Source organism: Arachis stenosperma, chromosome 7, assembly GCF_014773155.1.
Source record: "Arachis stenosperma cultivar V10309 chromosome 7, arast.V10309.gnm1.PFL2, whole genome shotgun sequence".
Classification (NCBI taxonomy): Eukaryota; Viridiplantae; Streptophyta; class Magnoliopsida; order Fabales; family Fabaceae; genus Arachis; species Arachis stenosperma.
The window spans coordinates 60,737,858-60,762,833 of record NC_080383.1 but is presented as its reverse complement, the minus strand read 5'-3'; the positions used below and the strand labels follow the sequence as shown (position 1 = coordinate 60,762,833).

Here is a 24,976-nt window from a genome sequence, read left to right as displayed (position 1 = left end):
TATATATATATATATATATATATATATATAGTTGAGGATTAGATTCTTCTAAATCAATTTTGTATGAAATGAAATCAGATTTTTTTTCTCCTTTTTTTTTCTCTTTCATAGTTGATCCTTCTTCTTATTCTTTATTTTTCTCTTGCTTCATCCCCTTTTTTTTCTTTTCTCTTCATATTTGAACTCACATTACAGAGTTGATGAGAGTTATTCTATTTCATCCCTTAATTTTCAAATATTGTTCAACAATAAATTTTTTTGGTTATGAATTATTTCGTAGTTATTAGAAAAAGCTAATATAATCAAATTTGATAGTAGCTTTTCTTTTTCAAAAAGATTATAAATAAATAAATAATAGCGCATAATAAAATATGAAAAAAAAATGATCATACTGGAGTTCCAACAGCTTCGCCACGCCTCACCGCTGTAAGGGAAAAAAAAAATCTGCTTTAGTTGATAGTTCACATCTCAAAATGCAATCCAATAAAGTAATTAATGCAATTTATGTTGTTTGAAATAGGCCAAAGGAGGTCTTGTAATTAGTGGCGGAGCTTCAGAAAATTTTTTGGGAGATCAAACAGGTTTTTTAACACAAAATGTATAATAATAGTAAAATTAAACTAAAATTTGGTTAAAAATATTTAGTGACCTTTTTTATCCAATAAATATATTAATTTCTTTTTAATTCTTTAACAAAAAACTTTTCTTTTTTAGAAAATTTATAAGCATGAACATATTTATGAATCAAATTCATCATATTATTAACATATTACAAGCTAAGATAAATTTTAAAAGACAATATTAATGTAAAAAATTAATTTTAAAGATATGAAATATATAGAGGTTTTTTTATATTTAAATTAAATAAATTTAATATTTATCAAAATATATAATTCGTAAAATATTTACTAATTTAAAAACAGTTACACATCTTAGGTAGTGAGACAAAACGATTATAAAAAACACAACCTGAACTCACTATCTAGAATAAGTAATCGTGTTTAAAAAAAACAAAGATTGCATCCGAAATGCATACAAATTGCACATTTGTTCATAAATCGGATACGCAGTTTTCTAGATTCGTATTATAGTATTTGTATTATTGTACTTGTATGATTACTTAGTAACGTATCTAGGGTACTAATTACTCGATATATGAACAAATGTGTAATTTATATGTATTTCGGGTGCAACTGATTTATTTGTTTTTAAATATTGTTATTTATCTTGGGTACTGAGTCACTAGATTGTGTTTTTTATGATCTTTGTGTTTTTGTACTCGAGATATGTAATCCTATTTAAATTAGTAAATACCCTACAGATTACACATTTCGATAAATATTAAATTTTATATTTCGATAAATATTAAATTTATTTAATTTAAATATGAAAAAGGCAAGATATCTCAATATTATTTCATGTTTTTTTTTAAATAATTTACATTACTAAATTGCACAACAAATATTCTAAAAAAAAGAAAAGAATGATTTTTTACTTTCTTTGAAAAAATTATGAAAAAAGTAAGAAAAGAAGAGGAGAATATAAAACTCTACTATTTGAGCATTGGAAATAAAATTTGAACCCCACAATCCCCTAAAAAAATAATTTTATTAAGATAGCCAAATCAACCATAAAAGGTTTTATATTATCATATGTATAATTACTAGTTTGTAAATATTTTGGGGCTATAAGTTTCCATTGTCAATACTAAGATTCTCTTCTACCTGTGATAATTAGATATTTTTTTTTTGTTTTAAATAAGTAAAAGACACTTTGAAAATAAAAAAGTAAAAAGAAACATATGGTAGTGTTTTGCCACATTTACTTACTAGAGAGAACAGTATGCATATCGGTTAAGAAACTCTGGTTGACAGTATTTGTCGACAATGCATTTTCTGCAAAATTGGTGGTGTAATAATTAACACCAAGAAAATCAAATGAGCCCTTTACATATTCTGATTCATGTTTCTTGAACTTGGGGAGTCTGCTGCCCACTAAAGATCTCATACTCTCTGGATAGTCACCATATGTAATTGGATGAGCAAACCTGAATTTTTTTTAATTAATACTTTTCAAATAATGTTCAATTACAATTGTTTTGAGTTATAAAAACAAGGTTAAAAGTTAAGTAAACTACATAGGCTTCCAAAGTAATATATCAAGGGAATTAATTATTTACTTGTTGAGATTTTCTCTATCTTTTTTATTTTATTTTGAGTAAATTTTAAAATAACGAATGCTGATAAATTTAACTATGAATAAACTAAACTAATTTTATATTTATAAAATATGATTTATATGTGATAAAAATATTCAAATATTAATTTTGTTTATAGACAAATTTATTAATATTCTAAATTTTTATGAGAAAAACTGATAATTTTTCATCTTCCATAGATATAAAATTAATGTTTGTTATCCATGAATCAATTTGTTAATATTCTAAATTTTTATGAATAAAAATAATAATTTATTCTTTTATTTTAATATAAGTAATATAATTAATACCATCCAAACCAAAAGTCCAGAGCCCGTTTAGCAGCTTTCCGATCAGCAGCACTATTTGATTTTGGTTCCATCCAATGAGTCACTAAGGTGATTCCAATTTGTCCTTCTTGATAAGCCTGTTTATATAAGTATATATAACCATTCATCAGTTAAATTTCTTAAAGTATACAACAATTAATAACAAACAAGTAAATATATAGAACATGGCTTTTCGTTTAATTAAAAAATGCTTTAATTAAAAGATTTTTTAAATTTATATAACTCAATCTGATATAGGATAAAAGTCATAATTCAGTTTATCTGTTTTAATATTGTCATAAAATTACTTCTTTTAAAAATTTATATTTATACAAAAAATATATAAATAATTATATTTTTAATATGTCACTTTAAAAAAATTCAGTTTGTTTAAATTTTTATCTAAATATTTTTCTTTATTAATTTTACCATTTCTTTTGGTTCTAACTAACTTTGAAAGGAAAAACTATCTAACTCCTGCTATAACGGTCACTTTTTGATTCTTGATTTCTTATTTAACACTACCCTTTGTCACAATTAGTTGTATCATTACAAATGGAAGAGTAATTACTGAAATCAATCACCAAAAATTTTAAAAGCAGATATTTTAGTTTTTAAAAAAATTAATACATAAATTATAATTTTTAAGATTTTATTTCAATAGGTAAATTAGTTCTCAATTCATTTTTCGATAGAATAATTATCCAGATCAATCTCTAAAATTTTTAAAAACAAATATTTTAGTCTCTAAAAAAATTAATACACAGATCAATCTCTAATGCTTTTTTCTGTCAGACATAACAGTTTCCCGTTCATTTTATTTTTACTATCTGTCGACCTTTATTATTATTAACTTAGTTTTGTACATGTGGACAATGACACTAGCATATTAATACACTCTTTTCGTTCGAAGCAAGTAAAGCAAATAATGATACTTTAAAATTTAAATTAAAATATTTTCTTTTAATACAAACATGTTTTTAAAATAGAATATTTTTTATTATATTAAATACAAAAATATCAAATAATTTCAACCTTAAACTTCTTATAGAATAATCTCTAATAATTTTATTAAATATTATTATTATTGAATGAATATATATACATATATACAAACATACAATATATATATATATATATATATATATATATATATATATATATATATATAAGAATCTAATTTAATGAATAAATTTATTATTATTTTTGTCTAAAAATACAAAAAATTATGGTACAGTATTATTCTGTAATTAATAATAAAAATAATAATTTTATTTTTTTGAGACAGAGGATTGTTATGCCTGACGAAAAAAATATTGGAGATTGATCTGTATCTTAATTTTTTTGGGGGACTAAAATGTCTGCTTTTAAAATTTTTTGAGACTGATTTGGGTAATTACTCTGTCAGAAAATGAATTAGGGACTGATTTGTCTGCCGGAGTAAAATCTTGGGGATTGATCTGTGTATTAAATCTTGTCGGGGACTAAAATGTCCATCTTTAAAATCCTTAGGGACTGATTTGGGTAATTACTCTAAATAGAATAAACTTTCAAAATGATACCCAATAATTTATATCACTGACAAAAAGAACTCCGAAAAATGCTAACGATAAATAAGGTTACGAAAGATTTAAAAACGCGACAAAAGAAACTATATATTAAATATATATTAAAAAAGGATTTTAGAGATCGTATTTTGATACAAATTTTTGTAATTATTATTAGAAAAATAAGATCTTTTCATTCTTAAAATTTGTTAATTTTATGTTGATGAGTTTGAAAAACTCAGATTTATTTTGATGATGAACAAACATTATTGAAATGATTGATTGCAAAATTATTAATTATGATTTTCATATAACGTGTTGATTAATAATTTTGCTATGCTGGTGTTTAATATTGGGCCGAAAATGAAATTCTGGTGCAAGCCCAATATGCTTATAAACTTTCAGCCTTGATGTTAAAATGATCATAATGGCTGAAATAATGTGTTGTTAATTGGGCCAGCAATTGTGATACAAGCCCAAATTAAAAGTCTTGATACAAGACCAAAATTTGCTTGATCCGAAATCAAAAGAAAATGGGCACAATGCACTTCTTTAACTAAAACTCATTTCTTTAAACATGTTACAAGCTTCCAACGGAATCCACTTTTAGTGGAATTCAAATTTTCACTAAAGTAAATTGAATACATGCATGGAAACTATGAGAAAGAAAGTGTGAATGACATGATTGATTGCATTGAAGATGCATGCTACTCAGTATAGAGGAAAAGCAACTCATTACATGTAATTTATTCTATTTCATTTAATTGCTTTCCTTTCAAACTCCATCTTCTCTCTCATTTCTTTCTTTCCTTCGGTCAATATCCAGGAAGCCATGGAAGCTACTTTAAGCTACCAAAAGGAAAGAAAAGCACGTCTCAAGACCATCATGATGATGGCAAGAAAATATAACAAAATAAAAGTATGTTGTGGCTGAGATTGTCACCAAAAATAATAAGATTTGGTGAGGTAATCTCGAGCTCTTCATACCTAGGGGTGGAAAAAGGCCAGGCGGCCTGCCAGGGGCCTGCAGCCTGGCCTGTGTTTGGCCTGACCTGGCCTGACCTGTTATAAAATAGGTACCGACCCAAGCTCTTTTAAAAGCCTTAATACATTAATAGGCTAGGCTCAGGCTTACTAATTAGCCTTATAGGCTTGTCAGGCCTGCCTGGGCCTGTTAAAATATAATTAAATATATAAATAATTATTTATTATTAATAAAATTATGAGATATTTTAAATTTATTATATTTTATTATAAATATTTTTGTATATTTTAAATATGTTAAAAGTTTAAAATTTTTTATAAATATTAAATATATGACATATTACATATAACTATTTTTATTAAAAAATAATTTTTTAAATAATATTTTTATTTTTGTAAAAAAAAATTATCAGGCCTTTTAACAGGCTTCAGGCCAAGCCAGGCTGAATAACAGGTCAGGCTTAGTACTTTATAAAGAGCCTATAACAGGCTGCAGGTCAGACTCAGGCCAATCAACTGTATGACAGGCCAGACCTGTTAAGAGTAAAGCCTGACCTGGCCTGGCCTGTTTCCACCCCTGTTCATACCTAAAAAGAAAGAAGGAGATTCGGCCAGCAAGAAGGAGATCCTTGGAGGCATGGCTTATCTCTGATTCTGCTCAACCACCACAGGAAGTAGCTAGAGTGGCGAAGTGATAGAAGAGGCGGAGATTGGAGCAGATGAAGTCATCATCATCATGAAGCATCAAGGGTCAGAAATCCATCTTGGAGAGCAAGCCAAGGATGGAGAGCTCGGATTGATGAAGAGTGATGACCAAGGAAGAACTAGAGGTATTTGCATGTTGGATTTTGCATGAGTTATCTCTTCTCTCTCTGTGGCCGAACCACTTCTGTTTTGAAGGAAAAGAAGTTAAGCTTGGTTTTGGTTTCAACTGTGAAGGCTTCTCCTCTCTATAAAAGGAATGAACAGTCACGATTTGATTCAAGGAGTTAGAAGTAAGCAGTGAGAGTGCAAGGCAAACGATTCTCATAGCTACCTGAGCTTACAGATTTTCTTCTCCTTCAATTTATTCTGTTTTGTATTTTTCTATTTAATTTTGTCATGTCTTGAGTCTCATGAAAAAAGGCAAACAGTGAGGTTTGTATGAAAAAGCCATAGAGCAGAAAAAGACAGAGAGTGCAAAATTAAAAGAAAAAGCCATAGATGTCTTAGAGTTCCTTTGTACGTCTATGTTGTGTTTCATAATTCTGTGGGAATTCCCTTGTAAGTTGGGTTAGCACTTTACAATTTGTAACCAGGATGATTATAGTAAAATTCCATCATAGTTGTGATGGAGACTGGATGTAGGCTGCATTGCACTTAGCAGCTGAACTAGGATATATCTGGGTGTAATCTTCTTTCTCTATTACTCCATTTCTATTTCTACTGCACAGGAGCTAAAACCAAAAATATCTCGTACCAAGTGACGAGACAAAAAATAAAAAGTCTCGTGGCTAGGGACGAGACAAAAACAGAAAAGTCTCCTCAAAGACCAGAAAGCATAATCAAGCAAAAAAGGGGCTAAGATTCAACCCCCCTTCTCTTAGCCACTGAAACCATCAATTGGTATCAGAGCTTGGTCTCAAAGAGATCAAGCTTTGCAGCTTGGAGAAAATATCCTCATTGCAGAAAGCAGTGGCTCAAATCTGGTGTCTTACAACCTTACAGAAGGACAGTCAAGCAATAGACCGCCTCTTTTCAATGGGAAAAACTATACCTATTGGAAGGAGAGAATGAAGATCTTTGTGCAAGCAGTAGACTACAGACTATGGAAGATTATCCTGGAGAGTCCTCAATTTCCAATCAACACAAGTGCGGAAGGAGTAGTCACTCTTAAACCGAAAGCAAGATGGACCGAAGAAGATAGAAAGAAAGTAGAGCTAAATGCCAAGGCTGTAAATTTACTCAACTGTGCTATCAGCTTCGAGGAGTACCGACGGGTATCACGATGCACAACGGCAAAGAAAATCTGGGACAAGTTGCAAATCACTCATGAAGGAACTACCATTGTAAAGAAGACTCAGATAGACATGTTAAACAGGGAGTATAAAATGTTTGCAATGAAGGAAGGAGAATCCATTGATGAACTGTTCAAACGGTTCAACACCATCATTGTTGGCTTGGATGCTATGGGAATAACACATTCTGATTCTGTGCTTGTGAGAAGAGTGCTGAGATGTCTCACTAAAGAGTGGGAAACAAAAGTTTTAATTATCTCTGAGAGCAGCAACCTTGATTCCATGACATTTGATGATTTGAAAGGAAACCTTCTTGCTTTTGAAAACACTTATTTAAAAAAAGAAAGGAATTGCTTTTTCTTCTGTAACTAACCCCCTGGATGATGAATCCAGTGATAACTCCTCTGAAAATGAATTTGTGTTGTTTGCCAAAAAATTCAGAAAAATGGTGAAGTTCAAAGGCAAAGGCAGCAGCTCAAGGAAAATGAAGAAAGACCTTAGCAAAGTAACTTGTTACAACTGCAAGGAAATGGGACACTTTAAATCTGACTGTCCCAAGTTAAAGAAGGAAGAGAAGCAAAAAAGGGGGAAAAAGAAGGGTCTGATGGCATCATAGAGAGACTTGGAAAATGACTCAGACAGTAATGAAGAATCTGAGACCAAGTCACAGCCTTGTCTCATGGCAAATTATATAGATCAGGTATTCTTTCAAAACTCTTACACTGAAGACCTTCATCTTATGATAGATCACCTCTCTAAAAAAATAAGATGCTTTCTTCTTGATAATCAAGATCTTGAACAACAAATTACCATCCTTAAAACTGAAAATGATTTTCTCAAAGAAAAGCTAAGGGATGCCGAAACTGCTTGTGATATTGTGGAAGAAAATAAGCAGTTGAAAGCTCAACTTAGAAGTTGTGAAAGTGATCATTCGGTAGTTGCATATGTAAACTATTTTAAGAAAAATGAAGAGTTGCTGAAAAAGGTTAAAAGTCTTGAAAATGACTTAACCAAATTTACTCAAAGTTCTGAAAATTTAAATCAAATATTGGCTAGTCAAAAACCACTCTTTGATAAAGCTGGTTTGGGGTTTTATAAATCTGATAAGAAATCTTCCTTTAAAGATAGAGCTTCTTCATCTAATGACACAAGGTTTCAAGATCCCACCTACTTTAACAAAACAGCAACTCCAAGGTTTTGTAGGTTATGTAACCGAAGCGGTCATTTTCCCGTTCAGTATTTCTTTGGTGAAAGAATGATTGGTGATAAAGTTTACAAAGTTGTTTTTGATTACAATGATTTGGGACATAGGAGATGGTTTAACGTGAAAGAATCCAAGAAAATTTGGATACCTAAGGTAACTTGAGCTTATTTTGTAGGTATGCCTAACATCCAAGAGGAAGGAAAATATGTGGTACATGGACAGCGGATGTTCTAGGCATATGACCGGAAAGACAACCTTCTTCATAAAGCTTGATGAATATGATGGAGGACTTGTTACTTTCGGTGATGATGGTAAAGGAAAGATAGTGGCCGTTGGAAAAGTTGGTAAAAGCTTCTCATCTTGTATAAATGATGTTCTTCTTGTAAATGATTTGAAACATAATTTACTTAGTGTAATTCAATTGTGTGATTTAGGATTTGAAGTTATTTTTAGAAAGTTTGTGTGTTTGGTTGTTTGTGAAAAAATTGGGGATATTCTTTTTTATGCTAAAAGATGCAACAATGTGTATGGATTAACTCTTGAGGACTTGAAAGAACAAAATGTAACATGTTTTACATCTTTTGAATCTGAAAAATGGCTATGGCATAGAAAGTTGGGTCATGCTAGCATGTACCAAATTTCTAAACTAATAAAGAAAAATCTGGTTAGAGGAATTCCTAAAATCAAATTTGATAAGGATCTTACTTGTGATGCTTGTCAATTAGGCAAACAAGTTAAATCCTCTTTTAAACCAAAAGATGGAATTTCAACCAAAAGGCCATTGGAAATGTTACATATTGATCTTTTTGGTCCAACAAGAACTCAAAGTTTAGGAGGTAAACACTATGGTTTAGTGGTGGTAGATGATTACTCTAGATTTGGTTGGGTACTTTTTCTTGCTCACAAAAATGATGCTTTTCATGCTTTCTCAACCCTTTGCAAGAAAATTCAAAATGAAAAAGATTTAAAAGTGGCCCACCTAAGAAGTGATCACGGAAAAGAATTTAAAAACCAAGACTTTTGAAAAATTCTGTGTTGACTTTGGAATTACTCATAATTTTTCATGCCCTATAACACCCCAACAAAATGGGGTTGTTGAAAGAAGGAATAGAAGCCTTCAAGAAATGACTAGGGCTATGTTATGTGAGAATGAGGTTCCTAAATTTCTATGGGCTAAAGCTGTAAATACAGCATGCTATATTTTGAATAGGACAATAATTAGAAAAAGGGTTAAAAAGAACTCCTTATGAGCTATGGAAAGGAACCCCTCTAAATCTTAAGTACTTTCATGTTTTTGGATGCAAATATTTTGTGCTTAACAACAAAGAAAATCTTGGTAAGTTTGATCCAAAATCTTATAAAGGAATGTTTGTTGGATACTCTACCACTAGCAAGGCCTATAGGATTTATCTCAAAGAACATAGAACCATAGAGGAATCCATACATGTCACTTTTTGTGATTCTAACTTAATTCCCAGTACCGTGATAGATAATGATTCAGATTGTGAAGAAACTAGAACAAGTAAAGAAAATCCCAAGTCTGCCCAAATTGAAGAATCTGCCAGTCCAGATTTGTCTCGTCAGATTGGAGGAGACATTTCCATTTTGTCTCCTGAGCCAGCACGAGAAACTGAAACAGTGAAACCAACAGAAACTCATTAAAGCTCAACACCACAAAGGAAGCCTAGAGAATGGAAGTCTATGAGGGGTTATCCTCATGACTTCATCATTGGTGATCCCTCCCAAGGAGTGACAACAAGATCCTCAACCAAAAGACAATTTGAACCAAGCTTGATGTGTTTTCAAACACGTCAAGGGCTCTATGAGTGGTTAATCATGCCGTTTGACTTAACTAATGTGCCTGCCACATTCCAAAGTCTCATGACCAATGTCTTTCAATCGTATTTAAGGAAGTTACTTTTGGTCTTCATTGATGATATACTTATATATAGCCCCTCTTGGCATGAGCATCTTAGTCAGTTGGAAAAGGTATTAAAAGCTGCTGTAACAAGAGAGTCTATTTGCTAAACTCTCCTAGTGTCTTTTCAGGGTGGTGACGATAGATTATTTGGGCCACATGATTTTCCAAAAATGGTATGCATATGGAGTCGAACAAAGTGTGTGTTGTGATGGAGTGGCCACAACCTTCTAATCTAGGAAGCTCTGGGATTTTCTTAACATCACCGGTTAGGCACTTTATTAAAGGGTATGTGTCATTAGCATTTTCCTTGACGAATTTGTTGAAGAAAGATGCTTTTGCTTCGAACGATTAGGTCGCATCAAGCTTTGACCTTAAACTTGCCAATGAATCTCGACCAATTTTGGCCTTGCCTAACTTTGACTTACCATTCCAGTTAGAGATCGATGCTTCTAGTATGGGTATAGGGGTCGTGCTGTCCCAAGGCAACCAACCTATAGCTTTTTTTTCCTCCCAAAAATTTTTCTTCATTGATGTAGAGCCAGTAAAATTATATTCACAAATTCTATGATATTACCAAGGCCGTGGCCAAATTTAGACACTACTTAGTTGGTAAGAAGTTTATTATTCAAAAATTTCATAAGAGTCTCAAGTCTTTATCAGAGAAAGATTTGCATAATCGAGAACAATATTGTTGGTTGCATAAGCTTTTGGGCTATGATTTTGATATACAGTATGAAACAAATCTTGAGAATGTTCCGGGTGATGCACTTTCTTGTTGCTATTTGGCTACTTCATCTAGCCCAATATCAGATTGGTTGGACACATTGAAGAATGACATTGAGCTGGATGAGAACCTAAAGGCCATTCGTGTACAATGTAGCAATAATATGTTGGAGGATCCAAATTATAGCTGTAAGAATGGTATTTCGCTGTGGCGTAATTGAGTTGTCATTCCAACCAAGAGTAGCCTTATCAAGTTAATTTTATAGGAGTATCATGATAGTGATGTTGGCGGTCATGTTGCGCTTACTAAAATAGTGGAGCGAATATGTTCTTCCTTTTATTGGCCAAATATGCAACGGAATATTCGCCTTCATGCCCTTTCTTATTCCATTTGTCGAAAGGCAAAAGTGGAGACTAAGCTACCCGTTGAATTGTTATACCCATTACCAATTTTGTCTCAGGTGTAAGATGATATTTGCATGGATATTTTATCATGGTGGTGATAGATCGGTTGACCAAATTTTCCCACTTCATCCCCTTAAACATGACTTTGATAGCAAAATGGTTGGCGAAGCTTTTGTAAAAAATGTTGTGAAGCTTCATGAATTTCCACAGTCAATTGTCTCTGACAGTGATAAGGTGTTTGTATGTAAATTCTGGCAACAATTATTCAAACTCCCAGGAATAAGGTTGATGATGAGCTCCACATATCACCCTCAATCGGATAGTCAAAGTAAAACCTTGAACAAGTCTCTCGAAATGTATTTGAGATGTTATTATTTTGAGCATCTAAAGAAATGGTTAGAAATGCTTTCATAGGATGAATTTTGGTACAACACGTCATTTCATATCAGCATTTGGATGACTCCATTCAAGACTTTGTATGGAAGAGAACCACCTACTGTGGTTCGTTTTGAATTTTTCCCTATTGATGAGCCATCATTGCAAAAGATGCTATTATAGAGGGATAAGCTCTTAGAAACCTTAAAACAGAACCTCACTCGAGCTCAACAATTTATGAAAGCTTTCACTAATAGATATCACTGACAAGTTGAATTGTATGAGGATGACCTGATTTTGGTGAAATTACAACCTTATTGGTAGCATTCGATTACTTTAAGTATTAAACCACTCTTCCACCTTAGCCAATGACAATAATAAAGACGTCTCACGGTCCACAAATTCAGCCTAATAGAATACACAAATTCAATTATAATTTTAGTCTTTATTATCTTATCTTATCTTATCTTTATCTTATCTTTATCATTATCTTATCTTTATCCTTATCTTATCTTTATTTGCTTTTATCTTTCATAGGCCAATGCTCTCTATATACTTAGTTTTACCTTCATAGTTTTACGATTTTCAATCAATCAACAATCAATAAAATTTTTTCATCTTTTCTTTTCTTTCATTATTCTTTCACAATTTTATTATCTTTGCGTACTCTTTATGTACTCTTTCCGTTTTATTATGGTATCAGAGCTCCTCTTGAGCTTTGCTGACATCCATGGATAAACCAACCAATTCAGATCTTAAACCCCTTCAACCTCCCCTCCCACTATAAATAATAATCTCCCTACTCTGTCCTAGGTCAAGAAAAAAGGGCACACCAGCAAACTTCATCCGGAGCCTCCTTTTGACCTTTCGTCAGCCCAACACTTTTCTTTCATGGCACTTCCTTCCAATAAAGAATCTCGTCCTTCAAACCAACTTGGGCTTTTGTCAAGTCTAACTACTCATTATCTTTGTTCTTTCAATATTTTTTCTATTGTTAACAATTTTTCAAATTGAGATTCATTCTTGAACACTTGGATCATTGATTCTGGTGCCACAGATCACATTGTATCAAATTTGTCTTGGTTTATTTCTTACACACAAATTTCTCCTATTATTGTTCATTTACCAAATAGTTCTTTTTTATGTTCTTTATTTACCTCCTTTCAACTTTAATATTATCTCCATCTCAAAAATTACTTCAGCACGCATATGTGAACTCACTTTTTCATCTTCTTCTTGCACTCTACAGAGCAACAATTTAGGGACTGTTGAATTGGGCAGAATGAGAGAGGGAGTATATATTTTTGAACCTAATTTCGGTAAAAATCGATCCACTACACATTCCATAAATTCCATCCAATCTCCACCCATTACACCTTTAAATATATGGCATTTTCATTTAGGACACCTTTCTAGACAAAGATTTAATCATTTACATAAACAATTTCCTTTTATCTCTATGCATCATGATCAGGCTTGTGACATTTGTCATCTTTCTAAGCAAAAGAAACTTTCATTTTCTTAAAGTTTTAACAAAGCCAATGCAAGTTTTGATTTATTATATTTTGATATTTGGGGTCCGTTTCGACAAAATTCTATTCATAATCATAAATATTTTTTACTATTGTTGATGATTTTAGCCGCTTTACTGGGTTATTTTATTAAAATCAAAAGGAGAAGTGCAAAATCATGTAAAAAATTTTATTACTTTAGTTGAAACACAATTCAACTCTAAAGTCAAAACTATTCGTTCCGATAATAGACCAGAATTTATTTTACATGATTTTTATGCTTCAAAAAGCATTATTCATCAGCGTAGTTATGTTGAAACTCCTCAATAAAATGGAAGGGTAGAACGCAAACATAAAGATATTTTGAATATAGCTCGTGCTCTTATATTTCAATCTAATTTACCACCATCTTTTTGGTCTTATGCTATTAAACATGCTGTTTATTTACTTAATAGAGTTCTATCATCCGCAATTAATTTTAAAACACCATTTGAGATTTTATTCAATCATCCACCAAATTATCATGACCTTAAAATTTTTGGATGCTTATGTTTTGTTTCTATCCTAATGGCAAACAGATCAAAATTTGATCCAAGAGCCAAAAAGGCTATGTTTATTAGCTTTCAACATGGTTTTAAAGGATATATTGTTTATGTTTTAGAAGATGAAAGAATTGAGATTTCTAGAAACGTGATTTTTTATGAAATGATCTTGCTTTTAGTCATAGAAAATGTCCAATTCCATACACTCAGCCCAACATTGCCAAACACGCCTTCTCAAAAATAAGATTCAGTTAGTCTTCCACTTGAACCCTCACCCATACACATTGACCCAACTCCATCTAATTCTTTATTTTCTCCAACAACCTCTTTCTTCTTCCTCATTGTCGTTTCCTAACCAAGTTGAACCCATGACACCGAATCTCTCTCAAGGCACACACCCTTCTCTCCTTCTGTACTAGACACTAGTCCACCATCACCTTCTCATCCTCCGTCACCTTCTTCACCACATGAGCAACCACATCCTCATTATTTCGACTGGCCTCACCGACCTCCAGCATATCTCTCTGATTACTTGTGCAATTTCTCTCTCATCTCTACAAATCAATCTTCCTCAAAGTGCAAGTATCATTTATCTTCAGCCATGTCTTTTTCTTCTCTTTCATCCTCATATAAAAAGTTTCTTTTATCTCTACATTCTGACGTTGAGACAAAGTCTTTTAAGGACACCAATCAAGACTCTAATTGGCGTAGTGCTATGAAAGATGAGTTGGATGCTCTTGAGCTGAACAAAACTTGGCGTCTTGTTGATTGCCCTGCAGCGGTTAAGCCAGTTGGCTGTAAATGGGTCTATCGCATCAAACGCAAGCCTGATGGTTTAGTTGATCGATATAAAGCACGCCTTGTGGCTAAAGGGTTCACTCAAACTGAAGGTGTTGATTTCTTGGAAACTTTCTCCCCTGTTGTCAAGCCTGCCACCATCATGGGCCCATACATCAGTTGGATGTCAATAATACTTTCTTACATGGGCTCTTTCTGAGGATGTTTATATGACTCTGCCACTCAGATCTACATCTCCTCAACTGAATCAATGCTGTAAGCTACTAAAATCACTGTATGGTTTACGACAATCTAGTCGTATGTAGTATGACAAACTTTCTCAACTTTTTCTATCTCATGGATATCAGCAGACCTCATCTGATTATAGTTTATTTGTTAAATTCATTGGTGCTCAAATTTTTATCATTCTAGTCTATGTTGACGATATTATTTTCACTGGTAATTCCATTTCTGAACTTGCTGCCACTAAGTCTATTTTGCACCAACACTTTCGAATTAAAAATTTGGGCCCATTAAAATATTTTTTGGGTATTGATGTTGCTCAATTAGTGAAGAAAATTTGCTTATCTCAGAGAAAATATTGTCTTGATCTTTTGGAGGATTCTGGTTTATTAAGTGCTAAACCTGTCTCTGTTCCAATGGATAGTACCACTAGACTATATCAAGACAAAAGTCCCCTGCTATCTGACTCTTTTGTATATCGCCGTTTGGTTGGCCATCTTATCTATCTCACCACTACTCGACTGGACATCATGTATGCCACTCAACAATTAAGTCAATTTATAGTATCTCCTACCAAATCTCATCTTCAAACTGGCAAGCATGTGTTACGATATCTGAAAACTAGTCCCGGCAAAAGACTTTTTTTTCAAGAGAATCAGAAATTCAGCTTCTCAACTTCAGTGACTCTGATTGGTTCGGATGTCTTGACACTCGGCGATCGTTAACAGGTTATTGTTTCTTCTTATGCATTTCTATGGTCTCTTGGAAGACCAAGAAACAAACCACAGTTGCCCGCTCATCCACGGAAGCAGAATATTGTGCACTTACTAACACAACTTGTGAACTTCAATGGATACTAAATGTGTTACAGTTTTTACGCATCTCTCCTATCCGTCCACCAGTTTTATATTGTGATAATTAGAGTGCTCTTCATATTGCTGCTAACCTGGTTTTTTATGAATAGACCAAATATTTAGACGTTGATTGTCACTTGGTTCGACAAAAAGCTCAAGTTGGAGTGATGAAACTTCTCCCAATTCCCTCTTTTGGGCAACTAGCTGACATCTTCACCAAGCCTTGTCCTCTCAACCCTTCCATCTTAATCTGAATAAGCTTGGTGTTCTTGACATCTTTCGTCCTCCAGCTTGCGGGGGGCGTATTAAACCACTCTTCTACCTTAGCCCATGACAACAATAAAGACATCTCACGGCCCACAAATTTAGCCCAACATAATACACAATTCAATTATAATTTTAGTCTTTATTATTTTATCTTATCTTATCGTTATCTTATCTTTATCCTTATCTTATCTTTATTTGCTTTTATCTTTCATAGGCCAATGCTCTATATATACTTAGTTTTACCTTCATAGTTTACAATTTTCAATCAATCAACAATCAATAAAATTTCTTCATCTTTTCTTTTCTTTCATTATTCTCTCACAATTTTATTATCTTTGCGTACTCTTTATATTTCCGTTTTATTATTAAGGAAGAACCAAAAGCTTAGCATGCATTATTTTGGTCCATTTAGGATAAAGCAGAAAATCAGTCCAGTAGCTTACAAACTGGAGTTGTTTGCGAATGCCAAAATTCATTATGCATTCCATATTTCTACTTTAAAAAAGTATAGGGCGACAACATCACTCGTTACTTAGCATTGTCACTGTGTACTACTACAATGAGACCAATTTCACACCCTCATAAGGTGCTGAATCAGCATTCAATTACTCAAGATGGCAAAGAAGTTAAGGAGATCTTAGTATTACAGGGAGGGGGAGAAAGAAAGCCAATGCAGTTAAATCTACTTGGGAGTTGGCTGAATAGTCTAGCGGTATATTATCACTCTTCAACATTAAAAATAAAGTTGTTCTTAATGGGAGGGTGATGTTACGTGCATGAATGAGGTGATAATTCCCAAATTGGGCTATGCACAGCCAAAGCCAAGTAAGGACGTGTCCGCAATAATTAATTTAAAGGAGTTGGTTATAAAGGATGGACATGTCACATATAACAACGGATCCAATTGATTATTGACCAAGAAGAAGCTTAAGAAGAGAACTACTAATAGGCGATTAGGATGCTATGATTGGTAGCACATACAGTGGTACAATTTCTCTCTAATAAATTTTGTTTCCCTTCCCTAATTTTTATCTATTAATTTTCTTTCTCATTCTTTGTTTTTGTTTCTTCTTTCTGATCAGGTCCTTCAAGCACTAATAAGACCAAATGACTGATACTTAATTTTTCTTCTGATTAATTTTTTTTACTATATTCTTTTCTTATTTTTTATTAATTTTTACTATTTCTGCTACTACACTATTGTTATCTTGGATTAATTTTCTATGATATTATATCACTTTCTATTATATACATCAATATATATAATATTTAACTTTTTACCCTCATACATTTCTATATATTTTTTTTTATTAAACTTCAACCATAATTATATTAAAAAGTTTTTGACGAAAAATTATTTAACTGAATTATAATTTAAAATCGACAGTCACCACCAACATTTTTGTTACAATATAAGAAAAGTTTTATGTCAAGATTTTAATAGTAAAAATTTAATTTATTGATATTGAAGTTCTCATTTTTTACATGTACTTTGGTTATTTAAGCTTATTTTCTCACATACCACATAAAAATATTCTAATTTTATTTTTGTTATTTTTAAGGAGTATTCTTTGAGTAATTTAGCTAGCTAAGCTAATGTTTTAAATAAGATGAATTCTACCAATTTTTTCTAATTTTAAAGGATAACATACCCTTTGTTACATGTCATAATATTAGTGGTTGAATTAAATTGGTTTGTCATAATTAAATTTAACTTTTTATTTAATCTAAGTTTTGATAACCCAATTAACTAACTATGGTATAATTCTTTTTACAATTTATAAAAATCATTAAAAAGTTTATTTTGTAATTTATTTTTTCTCAAACCACATATTTATTAATCATTCTCAACAAAAAAATTCTCAAAAGATAAAATAAAACAAATATAAAAAAATTATTTATTAATCATTTTGTAATTTTTTTTCTCAAATCACATATTCATTAATCATTTTCAATAAAAAATCTCCAAAAATATAAATAAATAAAAAATTCAAAAGACATAAAAAAAAATTCTCGTAATATTATCACTTGATAATTCAATCTTACTTTCTTCATATTATTCAAAAAAATTCATTTTTCGTATGATGACAATTTAGAAAAAAAAAGTGATTAATTAAACTCCGAATTGTTGAGAGTAGGAGAAGAAAAGAAAAAGAGAAAAAAAATATTCACTAAATTTAAAATTCAAATTTAATTGAAAGAAATTAAGGGGATTTATTTTAAAAAAATGTTATTATCTCAAAAATTTCTATAATTTTACGTATTTGTATATATTTTAATTTATTTATTCAGTAAGTTCATTCAACATGCATAATTTTAATTGAACTGTAGCTAAAAATAAATTTTATTATAATAATTTTTTTTAATAAGTATCAAATATATTATATACGAAGAGATTTTTTTAGAAAATAAGGAAGTAAGAGAGAATTATTAAGATATAATGTTTTGGACATTTTTAATGTCTCAAACTTTTTTTCTATTTGTTTTTTTATCTTTTGAGATTTTTTGTTGAAAATAATTAATAGATATGTGGTTTGAGAAAAATTAAATTACAAAATAAGATTTTTTTAATAATTTTATAAATTACAAAAAGAATTATATTATTGTTAATTAGTTGAATTATCAAAATTTAAATCAAATAAAAAGTTAAATTTAACTATAATTAATTAATCTAATTCAATCACTAATATTGTGATATATAATAAAAAATAAATTATTTTTTAAAATTGGATGAGTTTTGTAGAATTTACCCTTAAATAATAGTACAACTTTCTGTTCCTAGGAAAAAATTTTAATGATAAGATTTTAGTAGAGGTCAGCTTTTAACAATTCTTAAACAAGTCCTTGTCCTCTCTTCCTCGTGATTCCTTTCGTTAATAATTTATTTAATCTGCACTCAATACATTATTTTTAGTAGTTAGCAAGTCATGAATCACTATTTTATCAGAAAGTCTAAAGAGTCAATATTTTTATTAAAATTTGATTAATATTTAATTAATAAAAGAAAAATAAATAATTATATATCATTAAATATAATCTTATATCATTAAAAATATTAATAATAACTAATTAATAATTATAAATCATAAAACCCGTTCAGCCCCACACTCATTTTTTATAATCAACGGGCAAACCCCCATAATTCATAAAGTATTACGAACCTAACAATAAATTGACTTAGTATTTTATTTTGGTTCACAATCATGTACACTAGAGTGCCACTATAAGTTTCCTAAAAACAATTATGTTTTAAAATATAACTGTCCACTTCTAATATCAAGATATATTAATTTTTCAACAAAACTATTAATTTTAATGTGTGTTGTTTTCTCCTTTAGGAGTAGTTTTGATTACTCGCTCTCATACACATTAAAATATTATTATTAATGTTACCATTCCTTTCTTTACAAAAATAACTATTCTAAATAAAATTTCACATATAGAAAGTAAAATCTGATTTCGATAATGTTTAATCTTATATAAATAAACACATATATTATTATATCTATCATTATAATTAAATTAAATTAAAATTAAAGTTCCTATCATAATATTAATTAGAAACATATAATACTGATTGAATTCCACTTTCTCAAAATTTATATAACATACACTCTTAGAAAATAATAATATATACTTTAACTTAACAAAAATTAAACAAGATATAATATGGGATACACAAATACACTAATTTTAATGTTTGTAAGACATGGAAATATAAAATATATTAAAATATAAATTAATATTTAGAATTTTTAATGTCTTTTATTAAATAAAGTATCTAAATTAATTTTTTATTTTAATAAATAATAGTATATATTATTTTAAAACTTATTTTAAAAGTATAAATTAAAAATAAAATTAGAGATGCCGAGATGTAATTTTATTTAGACATATCTAAACATAGAAGACATGTGTGACGTGACAGACGACCGAATGTTAAACAAATATGATATCTAAAATTAATTAATTCAGCAAATTGTGTGTTTCATAGATTTTAATTAGAGAAAGTACTGGAACCAATATTAATTGTGTACAATAAATTAAAAAAAAGTAAAATTAAAATTAAAAATTAGATCATTAATTAATTATTTAATTTTAAATTAAAAAATTTAAAAATTAAGATTAGTATTTAAATCCATTCACACTATATACGGTCATTTCTAATCCAAAATTTACTGTCGTCTTCTCCAGTTCTCACCTCGCGTTACTAAATTTTTCGTAGGCCATACTGAGACTACCGCATCCTCCCACTGTCCGATGCGCCTTGCCCTCTGACGCTCAACTTAACGTTGCTGTTGCTATTTTCGTGCCTCTCTTTCAAACCGGCTTCGCTTTCTCCCATTCCTTCAAACCTCTTCTCAACGATGATACCACCATGCTCTTCTTCTAGCCAAGCATGGTTAGCTTCTTTCATGATTTGAACCCTATGCTTCACAACAGTGTTGCTTTTGTCATGACTAGTCCTTCAAAATTATGTCACCACAATAATAGTTTCGTCTGTTTATTTATCTTCTTCTTCTATTTTAATGGTCAATTTAGGACATTTTAGTAGGTATGCGGATGGTTATTTTATATTTATGTAGATGATTATTTTGATTGAATTGAGTTTAGTTATATAATTAAAATATGTTAGATGTTCAATTTATTCGATATGCAGATGATTATTTTTATCCTTAAGTGGATGGTTATTTTTATTAAGGGTGAGTGGCGTGTGGCAAGCTAAGTAGCCACGGTGAAATGGAATGATTATTGATGAAAGTGGAGTTGCCGCCAGTTGAAAAAGAAGAGAGTGTTGGAGGATTTTAGATGGTTATTTTTTTCAAATAACTAACTGAATTTTTTAAAAATTTGAAATTTGAAATTGGTGAATTTAAAATTTGACGTGAAAAAACTGAATAGAAATTTTTTAATTTATTATTTTGTGGGTAATTTTTATTTTTAATTCATATTGAACCAAATAAACAGTTCATTATACATATTGTACAAATACTCTATTTGCTCTCTAGCGAGACTCAATTAATTAATTTTAAGGCGTACCTGATAATTGGTCTTGTACAAAGAGACAGCTGCTGCATGAGAAAGGATCAAGTGGTGTGCAACGATGTAAGGTTCAGTGGCTGAGTTTCCAGCACTGCAATTTCCAACGTAGTTAGAGCATCTTCCTGGTGCAAATGTTCCACCATTGTAGCCATTCACACTGAATGACAATGGTTCGTTCAATGTCACCCAATGCTTCACTCGGTCACCAAATGTCTTGAAGCAGAATTCAGCGTAGTTTCCGAAATCCACCCTGATTAATAATATTATTCATTGTCAGGTTAAAGTTAATGCCTGTGCAATACAAAAATCTCTATTTAGTATTTAACACATCTTTTTTATATATTTTTTACATTAAGCATATAAATATGTGTATTTTTCGTATTTAAAGGATCGTGTATTTAAGTATAAACGTGAGCATCTGAATTTTAACGTGTTAATAAAAAAATTATATATTTTAAAAAACAAAACTCTGTGTATTTGAAAGTGTGCAATTTTTTTAAAAAAACAGCATATTTTTGTGTATATTTATGTTTAAAATGTTTATGTATTTATTATTACATTTATATGTTGAATTTTATTGGTAGATACTGAATACTTTTTCATCGTATATGTAGTATTACTCAAATTAAATTAAAACAAGTATAAAAAAATAATTTTTAGTTAGTTAATATTAGTTTATTTTTTTAGTTCTAAAAATTTTTATTTTTTAAAAATTTAAAATTTAAAATTTAGAAATTAAAAACTAAAAATTTATATTTTAGAATCTAAAATATAAAATAAATAAAAAAATTTAAAAAAAAGTAAAAAATATTCATTAAAAAAATTGACTTCCTCTCATTACTCATATTTGGCCATTTGATTGAATTAGCTTACACTATTTGAGAACCAAGAAATCCTCCGTACTCATCTTCAAGAGCTTGTGGTAGGTCCCAATGAAAGAGAGTAACAAATGGAATTAAGCCTGCCCCAAAGAAGAATTAGCATAAGAGAACTGATTGATGAACTGTAATGATATAACATTTTTTTTAAATATTTAAAGAATTTTCTATAATGAATTAAATAAAAGTTAGATAATTTTAAATTGTAATGATAATGCGTTCTTTCCTTTGGAATATCATTTAAAAACAAAACATTCATAAAAAACTAATTATGTATAGATAGATTTATCCTTAAAAAGATAATTTTATTTGGTATCTCCAAGAAAAAATAATTTAGAGGTTAAATATATTCAAAAGGTTGATTTTTTTTTTTGAAATTTCTGTATGTAGATTTATATGCAAACTAAATCTTTGAGTATCATACATTTTTTTAAGCCGATAAAGTATTGTTTTAGTTCATTTAGTTTAGATTAAATTTTAATTTCGTTTCTAATATTTAAAGTGTCTTATTTTTACCTCAAATACTTTATTTTGTCTTATTTAAATCTTTTGGTTAAATTTTTCAAAACACAAAACTACCATTCTTGTGTATCTCACCCTTACATATAGTTACATGGCTGTTTTCATACTAATCACCATTAGCATTATCATATAATAAAAAATAAACGCGTGTATCTGTTAGGTCTAGCTAAAATGATTAATTATGTCTAATGATGGAAGAATTAATTAGTGAAGTAGTCAGAGGATGACCATTTGAGAGGATCTCATCAATGAGATCATTGTAGAATTTAACTCCCAAGGCATTGACTTTTCCTTTGCCCTCTGCAAGAAATCACTTTCCCCATTATGTCACATGAAAGGAATGCCAACAATAATATTAATAGTTTAATTTCCACTTATTGGATAATCTTACCTGGAAATATTCTTGGCCATGAGATGGAGAACCTTATGGAATCCAAGCCAATTTCTTTAGCAAATTTAATGTCACTCTGTTAAATTAAGTAACTGGCTTAGTCCTTTAATTAACTCAATGGATATTTAATTTTTCCTTAAGAGAATTATATATCAATTATTATATGGTGTTTGATAACCAAGTTAGTGAAATTTGTTAGTAAGTATACCTTGTAACGATGATAAAAATCGTCAGCTACATCACCATTGCTATGATCCGCAATCTTTTCTGCACATATAAAAAGGAGGAAGAAAAAAGAAAAGAAAGAAAGAAACACTGAAATTAAGATATCTACCTCACATAAATGTAATTACACATACATCTATATATATGATTGATGTTAATTTAAAGGATGGTTTGTAACTGTAATGATTGCAGTTGTAATAATAGTGTTGCAACAATTACTATACTGCAATGTATTGGGTCATGTTTGTAGTGTAATGCTAGTTTATATAATCTAAATCACATTAGAACACATCAACGGGCCACAACAAATATGTGAGAAAATATAACAGACCACAAGTCCACAACCATTGCAATAGACACAGTTTTTTTTTTCTTTTTTTTTCTTTTTGCTTTTGTCATGATATCTCCTAGCAGTGTGACATCTATTGCAGACTGGAATTCCATTTATAGATGTATGGCTAGCCTATAAATTACTATATGGATAAGACAGAATTTGAACTCCCATATTTTCTTAAGTAAACAATAAACTAATTAATCACTACCAATCCAAGTATATTATTAGACACAAAGTTGAGTTGTAATTAAAATAAATAATAAATAAATTGAACCGCAATGGCCACTATATCCATTATTATTATCACAATATGATTTAAAACCCTTTACAATATTATTGGTTCTAGTTTAAATGAATCAACTGATGAGAGATCAGAGACTTAGAAAGAACAACCTGGATTTTGTTTCGTGAATGTATCCCATATGCTTGCTCCCCTTCCATCCATATTTGCTGCTCCTTCTGACTGAATAATTAATATAACATACACAATTGGATAATGTGTTGTCGCAACAATTAATGAATGCTAAATAAGATAAGTTATCACTGGTTTTGGCTAATTTTCTTTGATTACTAAACATTTTCTGATATATATATATATATATATATATATATGATTTGAAATTCTGATAGCAGCTTATAGTGTTCATAAGTCTAGTTCTTTCTACTAAATCCAGCTAAAAATTAAAAAAATAAAAAATAAAAATGTAAATCTTTAGCTTATTAAGAGCTATTGTTTTTAACCTAGCGGTAATTATTGATGCGGTTACAATTTTTACTGTTATTCATCTGTATAGGCATCAATGAATCACAACATATAGTGATATTGTAATTGCAATTTACAGTAGTTTCTTAAGACAATTTGAAACCATTGATATACGATGTGGTCAGTAAATTAAAAATTAGAAGAAAAATAAAGGAGCTTTAAGTAATTTAAGTGTTTGATATAAATGTGATGGATGATATTGGAACCTGATAAGCAGCAGAACCTGCACCAAATACAAAATCAACAGGGAAAAGACTTCTATTGAAAGATGCGGTGTAGTGACTTGGTGGTGCAGTTGGAGAAGGTACACTTTGAGAGCCATTAGCTAAAAGAAGCGTAGCTACGGAGAGGAGGGAAATGAAGTAAGAACATTTAACTCTCATGATTATTTTGCTTTTGTGTGATATCTAAAACTTTGATTTCATGCCTACATATTTAAAAGCTCGAGGTTGGAAGTATGTGTTACCAACAACAATACCCATAGCCATAGGCTCACTACAAGGAATCATAGTACGCATAACAATAATTATTTTAACTTAAGGGTAAACTTTTTTTTATCTTTATTGTTTTTAAAAATTTTTTAAATGATCTCAAACGTTTAATATAATTTGATTTTATCCATAAAATTTAAAATAAATTTTAATTTTGTCTATATCATTTAAATATATTAAATTACTAATGATCACTGTCCCAAAACACAAAAGTCCGGCCCAATAAAGATAAAAGACCCACCTAAGAAGGTGGTCTTTACCGCATATCCGGTCGGGTACGATAAAAAGGGGCATCCTATACTTATCTAAGTAAGTAACTGCCTTTTCGAATCTCTCCAACTAATTCTATCTTCCCCAAAAGATAGATCCTAACAAACTCCCAAGTAGGTATAATTTACGTTCTAATATACTAAAAGCCTGCCTATAGCCTTTATTGTGCTCAACTACCCAAGA

The 24,976-nt window shown here is 30.2% G+C and overlaps 1 protein-coding gene across 2 annotated transcripts in view; it reads right to left on the bottom strand.

Moving 5' to 3' along the window:
* The window catches only part of LOC130940841 (vicianin hydrolase-like), a 31,486-nt gene extending 6,971 nt beyond the window's left edge, over window positions 1–24,515 (bottom strand). Inside the window, exons 1-10 of one of the 2 annotated variants that reach the window (XM_057869104.1) lie at window positions 24,239–24,515; window positions 23,663–23,732; window positions 22,919–22,977; window positions 22,711–22,786; window positions 22,548–22,619; window positions 21,793–21,880; window positions 20,917–21,169; window positions 2,509–2,624; window positions 1,830–2,047; window positions 393–424 (exon numbers count right to left, since the gene is read on the bottom strand). In XM_057869104.1, the coding sequence (XP_057725087.1) occupies window positions 393–424; window positions 1,830–2,047; window positions 2,509–2,624; window positions 20,917–21,169; window positions 21,793–21,880; window positions 22,548–22,619; window positions 22,711–22,786; window positions 22,919–22,977; window positions 23,663–23,732; window positions 24,239–24,415 (1,161 nt within the window). In that variant the 5' untranslated portion in view covers window positions 24,416–24,515. The remainder of the gene's footprint in view (window positions 1–392; window positions 425–1,829; window positions 2,048–2,508; window positions 2,625–20,916; window positions 21,170–21,792; window positions 21,881–22,547; window positions 22,620–22,710; window positions 22,787–22,918; window positions 22,978–23,662; window positions 23,733–24,238) is intronic. The other variant, XM_057869105.1, reaches the window with a different exon arrangement.
* Window positions 24,516–24,976: the final 461 nt, after the last annotated feature.